The sequence below is a fragment of the Scyliorhinus torazame genome, chromosome 22 (genome assembly GCF_047496885.1).
Source record: "Scyliorhinus torazame isolate Kashiwa2021f chromosome 22, sScyTor2.1, whole genome shotgun sequence".
Classification (NCBI taxonomy): Eukaryota; Metazoa; Chordata; class Chondrichthyes; order Carcharhiniformes; family Scyliorhinidae; genus Scyliorhinus; species Scyliorhinus torazame.
In genome coordinates, this window is record NC_092728.1 from 22,851,418 (window position 1) to 22,865,064 (window position 13,647).

At 57.9% G+C, this 13,647-nt stretch overlaps 1 protein-coding gene across 1 annotated transcript in view; it reads right to left on the bottom strand.

Annotated features, from left to right (window-relative positions):
* Positions 1-3,619: 3,619 nt before the first annotated feature.
* Positions 3,620-13,647, bottom strand: part of LOC140399455 (CXXC-type zinc finger protein 1-like) — an 83,107-nt gene continuing 73,079 nt past the window's right edge. Inside the window, 4 exon segments of the mRNA XM_072489032.1 lie at positions 3,620-3,877; positions 6,333-6,481; positions 7,121-7,273; positions 8,520-8,616. Coding sequence (XP_072345133.1) covers positions 6,335-6,481; positions 7,121-7,273; positions 8,520-8,616 — 397 coding nt within the window. The 3' untranslated portion in view covers positions 3,620-3,877; positions 6,333-6,334.

Here is a 13,647-nt window from a genome sequence, read left to right on the forward strand (position 1 = left end):
TAAATTCTGTGGCTACCAGAGCAGGTCAGAGGCTGGGAATCCTGCGGAGAGTAACCCACCTCCTGACTCCCCCCAAAGCCTGTCCACCATCTACAAGGACACAAGTCAGGAGTGTGATGGACTCTCCCACTCGCCTGGATGAGCGCGGCTCCGACAACACTCGAGAAGCTCGACACCATCCAGGACAAAGCAGCCCCCCCTCCCCCCGCTCGATCGACACGCTAACCCCCACCTTCAACACCCACTCCCCCCACCCACCGACGCACAGCGGCAGCCGTGTGCACCGTCTACAAGATGCACTGCGGCCACTCGTCAAGGCTCCTTCGACAAGCAGGGCCCAAACCCACCACCTCTACCCCCGAGAAGGACGAGGGCCGCAGACGCCACGGGGAACGCCCACCGCCTGCAAGCACCCCCCCCGCCCCCCCCCCCCCAAACACACACCATCCCAACTTGGAAATATGTTGGCCGTTCCTTCACTGTCGCCGGGTCACGATCCGGGAACTCGCTCCCTAACAGCACTGTGGGTGTACCTACACCACACGGGGGACTGCAGCGGGTTCAAGATGGCGGCTCACTCACCATCTTCGCAATTAGTGATGAGTAATAAATGCTGGGCCCGGCCAGCGACACCCACATCCCACTAATGATATTAAAAATACATTATCAGGGCAGCACAGGGCGCAGTGATTAGCACTGCTGCCTCACAGCACCGAGGTCCCGGGTTCGATCCCGGCTCTGGGTCACCACATGTGGAGTGGTCCTATAACAAAACATAAAATGAGCCAGTCTGATGTCCACGGACGGCGAAGACTGTTTCCTGAGGCCGTAAACATCTGCACCATGTGTTCCACCAATCCATTGGAAGCCGGGTGGTATGGGGCGGTGCGGATATGCCGCATCCCGTTTGTCTCCATAAAACCAGAAGAGAGGGCGGCATGTGGCGCACTGGGACTGCGGCGCTGAGGACCCGGGTTCAAATCCCAGCTCTGGGTCACTGTCCGTGTGGAGTTTGCACATTCTCCCAGTGTCTGCGTGGGTTTCATCCCCACAACCCAAAGATGTGCCGGGTAGGTGGATCGACCACGCTAAATTGCCCCTTAATTGGAAAAAAAAGAATTGGGTACTCTTCAATTTATGAAAAAATATATATATTATCTTAAACGAGCACTGCGTGTGGCTGGACGAATTGTTCTCCCCTGGGCAGAGTTTGATCTTCCACCGCCGTCGCTGAATTATCAGGGCCATTTATCGTAGGACTGCCTGTGGGAGCTTGCAGTGCGACTACAATGGCTGCTGTGTTACCCACGCGACAATGGTGATGACACACTTGGAAAACCTGCACAGGATTGGCTGCTGCGGGACCGAAACACCCGGAGGTGCCTTTGGCAATGGGGTCGTCTCAGTTCTCCTCCGATACATCTTGGCTTGATGTCGCTGATCAAGGTGAGTGCCCATCCCACAGATGGTAAGAGGTGGGAAAATGTATTATTCCTCTCTGGCCTTGGGGCGGAAAAACTAATGTGGTCCCAGTATTTAAGAACGGTTGTAGAGATAAGCCGGGAACTACAGACCGGTGAGGCTCATGTCAGTGGCAGGAAAACTACTGGAGAAAATTCTGAGTGAGAGAATCTATCTCCACTTGGAGAGGCAAGGTTTGATCAGGGAAAGTCAGCGTGGCTTTGGCAGAGGGAGGTCTTGCCAAACTAATTTGATGGAACCTTTTGAGCATGTGACCAGGTGTGTAGATGAGGGTAGTGCAGTGGATGTACTTTACGTGGACACCAGCAAAGCCTTTGACAAGGTTCCACATGGGAGACTTATAAAGAAGGCAAATGGGATACAGGGGAACTTGACGAGGTGGATTCAAAATTGGCTCTGCTGTAGGAGACAGAGAGTGATGACAGACGGCTGCTTTAGTGTCTGGAAGTCAGTGACCAGTGGCGTACCACAGGGATCCGTGTGGGTCCCCTATCGTTTGTCAATTATATAAACAACATCGATGACTAGTTGGGCAGAAAAGTGGCCGATGGAATTGAACTCTGCTAGTGTGAGGTGATACACTTTGGAAGGAGTAATGTGACAAGGACGTGTTCAATGAATGGCCTGACACTGGGAAGTTCCGAGGAACAGAGGGACCGTGGTGTGTTGTCCATAGATCTCGGAAGGCAGAAGGGCAGATTAATAGGGTGGTGAAAAAGGCATATGAGACACTTGTCTTTGATAATTCCCTTAGCTGATAATTCCCTTAGCTCAGTGGGCTAGACAGCTGGTTTGTGATGCAGAACAAGGCCAGCAGCGTGGGTTCAAGTCCCGCACCAGCTTATCCGAACAGGCGCCGGAATGTGGCGACTGGGGGCTTTTCACAGTAACCATTGAAGCCTACTTGTGACAATAAGTGATTATTATTATTGTCTTTATCAGTCAAGGCATAGATTACAAAAGCAGGGAGGTCATGTTGGAGTTGTATAGACCTTTGGTGAGGCCACAGCTGGAGCACTGTGTGCAGTTCTCGTCGCCACATTATAGGAAGGGTGTGATTGCGCTGGAGGGGGTGCAGAGGAGATTCACCAGGATGTTGCCTGGGATGGAACATTCCATTTATGAAGAGAGGTTGGATAGGCTTGGGTTGTTTTCGCTGGAGCAGAGACGACTGAGGGGGTGACCTGATCGAGGGGAACAAGATCACGAGGTATGGACAGGGTGGGTAGGGAGCAGCTGTTCCCCTTAGTTGAAGGGTCAGTTACGAGGGGGACACAAGTTCAAGGTGAGGGGCGGGAGGTTCAGGGGGGATTTGAGGAAAAACGTCTTTACCCAGAGGGTGGTGAGGGTCTGGAACGCACGGCCTGGGAGGGTGGGAGGGCCGGGTTGCCTCACATCCTTTACAAAGGACCTGGATGAGCACGTGGCCGTCACCACATTCAAGGCCATGGGCCGAGTGCTGGCCAATGGGATTAGGTCGGCAGGTCAGGTGTTTTTCATGCGTCGTTGCAGACTGGATGGGCCGAAGGGCCTCTTCTGTGCTGTGCTAAATTCTGAACCCGTCGGAGTTTAGAAGAGCGAGAGGTGATCTTATTGAAACATATCAGATTCTGAGGTTTTTTTTTTTGACAGGGTTGATGCGGAGAGGATGTTTCCCCCCCCATGTGGGGAGAATCTGGAACTGGAGGGACGACGACACAGTTTGAGAATAAGGGTGCCTCTCGTTGAAGACAGAGATGAGGAGAAATCTCCTCTCAGAAGGGGGGGGGGGGATCAGTCTGTGGAACCCCCTCCCCCACCCCAGACAGCAGTGGGGGCCGAGGCCTGTTGAATATATTCAAGGTCGGGTTTGACAGATTTCTGATCGACGAGGGGGGGGGGGTCGGGGGCCGAGACAGACAGGAAAGTGGAGTTGACGCCACGATCAGATCAGACACGATCTCATCGAATGGGGGGGGGGGGAGCAGGATCGAGGGGCCGAATAGCCTCCTCCGGCTCCTAAATCTTGTGCAATGCGACATTCGCACTTTCAACAAGGGCAGGAAGCAGGGAATAAAAAAAGTGGAAGGGGTATGGGGGGGGGCGGTTGCTGTTGCCAAGTTGGTCCCCCCGTTCTCCAAGCCTCGAAGGTAGCAGCAGCAGTAGGAAACAGCTTTTATTACTCTGACAGGCGACACGAGAGAAAATTGTAAAAATCGGAATTTACACCCACATTCTGTACATTTTTTAAAAAGGCAAGGAGCCACACTGCACGAATCATCGGGCTCGGACTACTCCCCTCCTTTTGGCAGCTTGAGAGGCGACGAGCTGCCTCGTCACCGAGTCCGGCGCACGCTTGCAAAAAGGAGGAGCTCCTCGCCGCCTCCTTGCGCCCTGGGGAAAATGACGGCGATTTCTGAAAAACAAAAGGAAAGGCCGCCGTTCACAAATAGAAAAGGTTGGGAAAGAGAAAACAGACAAATACCCGCAAGGTTCAGGATTTAGGTCTGGCGTCTGAAGGAGGCAGTGGCTCTCTCGCCGGGGTTGGGGGGTTCCCGGGGACGCTTGGAGGAACCAGGCTGGTGCAGGGGAGGGCCCTCTATGCCACCACCAGCTGCAGCCCATGATGGGGCTGCTCGGCCACGTGGGCCGGCATCGTTAATGCCAAGGGAAACGGCAGCCGGGATGTTTTTTTTTTTTAATTTTAAGAGTACCCAATTCATTTTTTCCAATTGAGGGGCAATTTTGCGTGGTCAATCCACCTACCCGGCACATCTTGAGGTTGTGGGGGCGAAACCCACGCAAACACGGGGAGAATGTGCAAACTCCACACGGACAGTGACCCAGAGCCGGGATCGAACCTGGGACCTCGGCGCCGTGAGGCAGCAGTGCTAACCACTAGGCCACCGTGCGGCCCTGTAGTCGGGATGTTTGACAACATCCCGTTACGGGGCAACAGGTGTGATGGCAGCTGGAGCACCACATATTGTTTTAGTCTCCTTATTGAAGGAAAATAAAAGATATAATTGTGTTGGAAGCAGTTTGGAGCAGGTTCACTGGGCTGATGAGGACTTTCTTCTCTCAGAGAAGGGTCAGTCTGTGGGGTGATCTATTATTTGTTTGCAAAGGGGATAAAATCATTGGGTTATTGTGTGGGGGGGGGGGAAACAAAGTCTCAACAGGTCAACACAAGCCACATGGATCCGCTGGCTGTACTTTGCTGGAGATGTAGCCCATCTGTTGGGAGAATCTGCTACAGGTCCAGTCTCCAGTTCAGTTTGCCGTAGCTCTTACAGGAAGTAGACACTGTTTGCTGCCACGCAACGGTTAAATGGACTTCAAATCATTGGGCTGTGCATGCGGTATCGCAGAAAAAAACCAACCAGGCACCTGAAGGAAAACCTGTCTTACTGCTGAGATGTCAGAGGTGGGAACGAACAATGCCCCTCCCCGACAGCAATGCGGTAAGATTAATCTGCGACTGCCTCTCAAGGACGACCAGCGACTGGGTAAACACTGGCGACTCTCGTGAACGGACGGTCGGACTATAGGGTGATCTTATCGAATGGTGAAACAGGCTGAAGGGGCTACTCCTGTCTTGTAAAGAGTGCTTGCAGGTAAGGCTCTGTGGAGGGTTTGCCTGCTTTGCCTCGGGGCTCAGACCATAAGGTATAGGAGCGGAATTAGGCCATTCGGCCCATCGAGTCTGCTCCGCCATTCGATCATGGCTGATATGTTTCTCACCCCCATTCTCCCCAAAACCCCTGGTCCCCTTATTGATCAAGGACACCAGATTTGTGCTTGAGGGGCTGTTACCTACAGGGTTACAGGCCAAGAGCTGGCAGGTGGAATTAGACTGAATAGTTTGTCCTTAGAACATCAGAACTAGGAGCAGGAGTGGGCAATTTATCCATCTTGAGTCTGCTCCATCGTTCAATACGATCCTGGCTGACTCCATCCTGGCCTCACTCCCCCTTCCCACCCGTTCTCCATAACCCTTCGACCCATTCCTTTTTTAAAAATAAATTTAGAGTACCCAATTCATTTTTCCCCCCCCAATTAAGGGGCAATTCAGCCAATCCACCTAGCCTGCACATCTTTGGGTTGTGGGGGCGAGACCCACGCAGACACGGGGAGAACGTGCAAACTCCACACGGACAGTGACCCAGGGCCGGGATTCGAACCCGGGTCCTCAGCGCCGCAGTCCCAGTGCTAACCACTGTGCCACATGCCACCCCACTAATTACAAATCTGACTTACTCCTTACATTTACTCACTGTCCCAGCGTCCACTGCATTCTGGATTCCACAAATTCACGACCCTTTGGGAGAAGTAGTTTCTCCTCACCTCTGTATGAAATTTGCTACATCTTATCCTCAGACTGTGACCCCTCGTTCTAGAATGCCCCACACGAGGAAGTATCCCGCTCCACGTCTACTTTATCCAGACCGTTTAGCATCTTGTATACCTCAATTTGATCTCCCCTCATTCTTCTAAACGCCAGAGTATTGGCCTAAACTGTTCAATCGCTCCTCATACGACACACCCCTCATCTCTGGAATAAATCGAGTGAACCTCCTCTGAACTGCCTGCAACGTCGCTACACCTTTCCTCGAATAGGGGACAAAATCTGTTCACAATACCCCAGGTACATTGTCACCAGTGCCTTGTACAGTACCCTCAGGGAAGAATAACTTGCCAAGTATCTATCTGGGGTGGGAAGGCGAGGGTGGAGTCAGGGGGAGGGGGAGCAGGATGATCCTGTGCTCCCACGAGCTCCAGCGGCACCACACTCCGTCGCCACGCACAGGCCCGTCTACACACACACACACAGGCCCGTGTACACACACACACAGGTCTGGCTCACTAACCTTCATCGCTCCTTGTTTGACCGTAGATCAGTGGTCACAGGGTCATGCTGGATGGTTTGGTGCAACATCAGTGCCAGAAGTCCCGCTCGATTTGCCATGGCCATCCTCACGTTCCTCTCCTGCTCAAACAGCTCGTCCAGTTTGTACCACTGTCACACAGCGAAGGGTTAACATCAGTACAGGTACAGTCAGTAACACAGTGTGCTGGGGGAGAGGGGTTACTGAGTGACAGTGTGAGGGAGCTGGATTAACATCAGTAGAGATACAGTCAGTAACACAGGATGCTGGGGGAGAGGGGTTACTGAGTGACAGTGTGAGGGAGCTGGATTAACATCAGTACAGATACAGTCAGTAACACGGTGCTGGGGGAGAGGGGTTACTGAGTGACTGTGTGAGAGCTGGATTAACATCAGTAGAGATACAGTCAGTAACACAGGGTGCTGGGGGAGAGGGGTTACTGAGTGACAGTGTGAGGGAGCTGGATTAACATCAGTAGAGATACAGTCAGTAACACAGGGTGCTGGGGAGAGAGGGGTTACTGAGTGACAGTGTGAGGGAGCTGGATTAACATCAGCAGAGATACAGTCAGTAACATGGTGCTGGGGGAGAGGGGTTACTGAGTGACAGTGTGAGAGAGCTGGATTAACATCTGTATGATACAGTCAGTAACACAGGGTGCTGGGGGAGAGGGGTTACTGAGTGACAGTGTGAGGGAGCTGGATTAACATCAGTAGAGATAGATACAGGTGGTTTGTTCCTGTCCTGCAGTCAGGCTCTAGGCCACTTACCACTCGCACCCTCTCCAGGTCAACCTCTGCCCTTCGTAGTTTCTCCCAGCAATAATGTTTATTACACTTCCGTTTGGCCGCTCGACAGAAATCACCTGTAAGCTCAAAGACATCCTTCACGATTGGACAACCGCACACCTCATCTGCCGAGATCTGGGAACCAAGAAGAAAGCACAGCACGGGGTTAGTAACAGAGTAAAGCTCCCTCTACACTGTCCCCATCAAACACTCCCAGGACAGGTATAGCACGGGGTTAGATACAGAGTAAAGCTCCCTCTACACTGTCCCCATCAAACACTCCCAGGACAGGTACAGCACGGGGTTAGATACAGAGTAAAGCTCCCTCTACACTGTCCCCATCAAACACTCCCAGGACAGGTACAGCACGGGGTTACATACAGAGTAAAGCTCCCTCTACACCGTCCACATCAAACACTCCCAGGACAGGTACAGCACGGGGTTAGATACAGAATAAAGCTCCCTCTACACTGTCCCCATCAAACACTCCCAGGACAGGTACAGCACGGGGTTAGATACAGAATAAAGCTCCCTCTACACTGTCCCCATCAAACACTCCCAGGACAGGTACAGCACGGGGTTAGATGCAGAGTAAAGCTCCCTCTACACTGTCCCCATCAAACACTCCCAGGACAGGTACAGCACGGGGTTAGATACAGAGTCAAGCTCCCTCTACACTGTCCCCATCAAACACTCCCAGGACACGTACAGCACGGGGTTAGATGCAGAGTAAAGCTCCCTCTACACTGTCCCCATCAAACACTCCCAGGACAGGTACAGCACGGGGTTAGATACAGAGTAAAGCTCCCTCTACACTGTCCACATCAAACTCTCCCAGGACAGGTACAGCACGGGGTTAGTAACAGTGTAAAGCTCCCTCTACACTGTCCACATCAAACACTCCCAGGACAGGTACAGCACGGGGTTAGATACAGAGTACAGCTCCCTCTACACTGTCCCCATCAAACTCTCCCAGGACAGGTACAGCACGGGGTTAGATACAGAGTAAAGCTCCCTCTACACTGTCCACATCAAACACTCGCAGGACAGGTACAGCACGGGGTTAGATACAGAGTAAAGCTCCCTCGACACTGTCCCCATCAAACACTCCCAGGACAGGTACAGCACGGGGTTAGGTACAGATAAATACTAATGGTCGTATTCCAAGCATTGTCTGGCATCTATGAATTTGTCTATATATATATATATATATATATATATATGTTTCAGGAACATACCTCTTCATTCACCTGAGGAAGGAGCAGCGCTCCGAAAGCTAGTGACATCGAAACAAACCTGTTGGACTTTAACCTGGTGTTGTAAGACTTGGTATTGTGCTCCCTTTTTAAAAGTAGAGGTGGGAATCTAAGCCAGATATTACCTTGGGATCTCGAGAATGTTCAGGACACAGTACTTGAAGCCTCTTGCAGTAGGTTTTGCTCTGGGTGTTGTAAACGTCACAGAATAAGCGTGTGGCTCTGCGAGGGTCAGAGAGTTAGAGATGGTGTCATTTTAAATGCCGACAAACACACCGGATAGCGGGCAGGGGGAGCGGTCCCCACCCTCTGGCCACCACAAACGGGCGGACCCCCCCACCTCTCACAGAGGTGGTACTCACCCTCTGGCCCCATCGAACGGTGAACCCCATTCCTGGCCCCCACTCGAACCCTCAAAGGGGCAGTCCCCACCCCCTCGCTCCCTCGAAGGGGCAGTCCCCACCCTGTCGCACCCCCGAATGGACAGTCCCCACCCTCTGGAACCCTCAAAGGGGCAGTCCCCACCCCCTCGCTCCCTCAAAGGGGGAGTCCCCAACCCCTCGCTCCCTCGAAGGGGCAGTCCCCACCACCTCGCTCCCTTAAAGGGGCAGACCCAACCACCTCGCTCCCTTAAAGGGGCAGTCCCCACCCCCTCGCTCCCTCAAAGGGAGAATCCCGAACCCCTCGCTCCCTCGAAGGGGCAGTCCCCACCCCCTCGCTCCCTCAAAGGGGCAGTCCCCACCCCCTCAAAGGGGCAGTCCCCACCCCCTCAAAGGGGAATTCCCCACCCCCTCAAAGGGGCAGTCCCCACCCCCTCAAAGGGGCAGTCCCCACCCCCTCAAAGGGGCAGTCCCCACCCCCTCAAAGGGGCAGTCCCCACCCCCTCGCTCCCTCAAAGGGGCAGTCCCCACCCCCTCAAAGGGGCAGTCCCCACCCCCTCGCTCCCTCAAACGGGCAGTCCCCACCCCCTCGCTCCCTCGAACGGGCAGTCCCCACCCCCTCGCTCCCTCAAAGGGGGTCCCCACCCTCTCACTCCCTCAAAGGGGCAGTCCCCACCCTCTCGCTCCCTCAAAGGGGCAGTCCCCACCCCCTCGCTCCCTCAAAGGGACAGTCCCCACCCCCTCGCTCTGTCAAAGGGGCAGTCCCCACCCCCTCGCTCCCTCAAAGGGGTAGTCTCCACCCCCTCGCTCCCTCAAAGGGACAGTCCCCACCCCTCGCTCTGTCAAAGGGGCAGTCCCCACCCCCCTCGCTCCCTCAAACAGGGAGTCCCCACCCCCTCGCTCCCTCAAAGGGACAGTCCCCACCCCCTCGCTCCCTCAAAGGGACAGTCCCCACCCCCTCGCTCTGTCAAAGGGGCAGTCCCCACCCCCTCGCTCCCTCAAAGGGACAGTCCCCACCCCCTCGCTCTGTCAAAGGGGCAGTCCCCACCCCCTCGCTCCCTCAAACAGGCAGTCCCCACCCCCTCGCTCCCTCAAAGGTGTAGACTCCACCCACTCGCTCCCTCAAAGGGACAGTCCCCACCCCCTCGCTCTGTCAAAGGGGCAGTCCCCAGGCCCTCGCTCCCTCAAAGGGGCAGTCCCCACCCCCTCGCTCCCCCAAACAGGCAGTCCCCACCCCCTCGCTCCCTCAAAGGGGCAGTCCCCACCCCCTCGAAGGGGCAGTCCCCACCCCCTCGCTCCCTCAAAGGGAGTCCCCACCCCCTCGCTCCCTCAAATGGGCAGTCCCCACCCCCTCGCTCCCTCAGGCAGTCCCCACCCCCTCGCTCCCTCAAACAGGCAGTCCCCACCCTCTCGCTCCCTCAAACAGGCAGTCCCCACCCCCTCGAAGGGGCAGTCCCCACCCCCTCGCTATCTCAAAGGGGCAGTCCCCACCCCCTCGTTTCCTCAAAGGGACAGTCCCCACCACCTCGAAGGGGCAGTCCCCACCCCCTCGCTCCCTCAAACAGGCAGTCCCCACCCCCTCGAAGGGGCAGTCCCCACCCCCTCGCTCCCTCAAACAGGCAGACCCCACCCCCTCGCTATCTCAAAGGGGCAGTCCCCACCCCCTCGTTTCCTCAAAGGTACAGTCCCCACCCCCTCGAAGGGGCAGTCCCCACCCCCTCGCTCCCTCAAACAGGCAGTCCCCACCCCCTCGAAGGGGCAGTCCCCACCCCCTCGCTCCCTCAAAGGGGCAGTCCCCACCCCCTCGCTCCCTCAAAGGTGCAGTCCCCACCCCCTCGCTCCCTCAAACAGGCAGACCCCACCCCCTCGAAGGGGCAGTCCCCACCCCCTCGCTCCCTCAAAGGGGCAGTCCCCACCCCCTCGCTCCCTCAAAGGTGCAGTCCCCACCCCCTCGCTCCCTCAAAGGGGCAGTCCCACCCCCCTCGCTCTCTCAAAGGGAGTCCCCACTCCCTCGCTCCCTCAAAGGGACAGTCCCCACCCCCTCGCTCCCTCAAAGGGGCAGTCCCCACCCCCTCGCTCCCTCAAAGGGGCAGTCCCCACGCCCTCGCTCCCTCGAAGGGACAGTCCCCACCCTCTCGCTCCCTCAAACAGGCAGTCCCCACCCCCTCGAAGGGGCAGTCCCCACCCCCTCGCTCCCTCAAAGGGGCAGTCCCCACCCCCTCGCTCCCTCAAAGGTGCAGTCCCCACCCCCTCGCTCCCTCAAAGGGGCAGTCCCACCCCCTCGCTCTCTCAAAGGGAGTCCCCACTCCCTCGCTCCCTCAAAGGGACAGTCCCCACCCCCTCGCTCCCTCAAAGGGGCAGTCCCCACCCCCTCGCTCCCTCAAAGGGGCAGTCCCCACCCCCTCGCTCCCTCAAAGGGACAGTCCCCACCCCCTCGCTCCCTCAAAGGGACAGTCCCCACCCCCTCACTCCCTCAAAGGGGCAGTCCCCACCCTCTCGCTCCCTCAAATGGACAGTCCCCACCCTCTGGAACCCTCAAAGGGGCAGTCCCCACCCCCTCGCTCCCTCAAAGGGAGAGTCCCGAACCCTTCGCTCTGTCAAAGGGGCAGTCCCCAACCCCTCGCTCCCTTAAAGGGGCAGTCCCCAGCCTCTCGCTCCCTCGAAGGGGCAGTCCCCACGCCCTCGCTCCCTCAAACAGGCAGTTCCCACCCCCTCGCTCCCTCAAAGGGGCAGTCCCCACCCCCTCGCTCCCTCAAAGGGGCAGTCCCCACCCCCTCGCTCCCTCAAAGGGGCAGTCCCCACCCTCTCGCTCCCTCGAAGGGGCAGTCTCCACCCCCTCGCTCCCTCAAAGGGGCAGTCCCCACCCCCTCAAAGGGGCAGTCCCCACCTCCTCAAAGGGGCAGTCCCCACCCCCTCAAAGGGGCAGTCCCCACCCCCTCAAAGGGGCAGTCCCCACCCACTCGCTCCCTCAAACGAGCAGTCCCCACCCCCTCGCTCCCTCAAACGGGCAGTCCCCACCCCCTCGCTCCCTCAAAGGGACAGTCCCCACCCCCTCGCTCCCTCAAAGGGGCAGTCCCCACCCCCTCGCTCCCTCAAAGGGGCAGTCCCCACCCCCTCGCTCCCACAAAGGGACAGTCCCCACCCCCTCGCTCCCTCAAAGGGACAGTCCCCACCCCCTCACTCCCTCAAAGGGGCAGTCCCCACCCTCTCGCTCCCTCAAATGGACAGTCCCCACCCTCTGGAACCCTCAAAGGGGCAGTCCCCACCCCCTCGCTCCCTCAAAGGGAGAGTCCCGAACCCTTCGCTCTGTCAAAGGGGCAGTCCCCAACCCCTCGCTCCCTTAAAGGGGCAGTCCCCAGCCTCTCGCTCCCTCGAAGGGGCAGTCCCCACGCCCTCGCTCCCTCAAAGGGGCAGTCCCCAGCCTCTCGCTCCCTCAAACAGGCAGTTCCCACCCCCTCGCTCCCTCAAAGGGGCAGTCCCCACCCCCTCGCTCCCTCAAAGGGGCAGTCCCCACCCCCTCGCTCCCTCAAAGGGGCAGTCCCCACCCTCTCGCTCCCTCGAAGGGGCAGTCTCCACCCCCTCGCTCCCTCAAAGGGGCAGTCCCCACCCCCTCAAAGGGGCAGTCCCCACCTCCTCAAAGGGGCAGTCCCCACCCCCTCAAAGGGGCAGTCCCCACCCCCTCAAAGGGGCAGTCCCCACCCCCTCAAAGGGGCAGTCCCCACCCCCTCGCTCCCTCAAACGGGCAGTCCCCACCCCCTCGCTCACTCAAAGGGGCAGTCCCCACCCCCTCGCTCCCTCAAACGGGCAGTCCCCACCCCCTCGCTCCCTCAAACGGGCAGTCCCCACGCCCTCAAACTGGCAGTCCCCACCCCCTCAAAGGGGCAGTCCCCACCGCCTCGCTCCCTCAAAGGCGCAGTCCCCACCCTCTCGCTCCCTCAAAGGCGCAGTCCCCACCCTCTCGCTCCCTCAAAGGGGCAGTCCCCACCCCCTCAAAGGGGCAGTCCCCACCCCCTCAAAGGGGCAGTCCCCACCCCCTCGCTCCCTCAAACAGGCAGTCCCCACCCCCTCAAAGGGGCAGTCCCCACCCCCTCGCTCCCTCAAACGGGCAGACCCACCCCCTCGCTCCCTCAAAGCGGCAGTCCCCACCCCCTCGCTCCCTCAAAGGGGCAGTCCCCACCCCCTCGTTTCCGCAAAGGGGCAGTCCCCACCCTCTCTAACTCCCTCAAAGGGGCAGTCCCCACCCCCTCGCTCCCTCAAACAGGCAGTCCCCACCCCCCCAAAGGGGCAGTCCCCACCCCCTCGCTCCCTTAAACAGGCAGTCCCCACCCTCTCTAACTCCCTCAAAGGGGCAGTCCCCACCCCCTCGCTCCCTCAAAGGGGCAGTCCCCACCCCCTCGCTCCCTCAAAGGGACAGTCCCCACCCCCTCAAAGGGGCAGTCCCCACCCTCTCGCTCCCTCGAATGGACAGTCCCCACCCTCTGGAACCCTCAAAGGGGCAGTCCCCACCCCCTTGCTCCCTCAAAGGGAGAGTCCCGAACCCCTCGCTCCCTCGAAGGGGGAGTCCCCACCCCCTCGCTGTGTCAAAGGGGCAGGGCCCAACCCCTCGCTCCCTTAAAGGGGCAGTCCCCACGCCCTCGCTCCCTCAAACGGGCAGTACCACCCCCTCGCTCCCTCGAAGGGGCAGTCCCCATCCTCTCGCTCCCTCGAAGGGGCAGTCCCCATCCTCTCGCTCCCTCAAAGGGGCAGTCCCCATCCTCTCGCTCCCTCAGAGGGGCAGTCCCCATCCTCTCGCTCCCTCAAAGGGGCAGTCCCCAGCCTCTCGCTCCCTCAAAGGGGCAGTCTCCACCCCCACGCTCCCTCAAAGGGGCAGTCC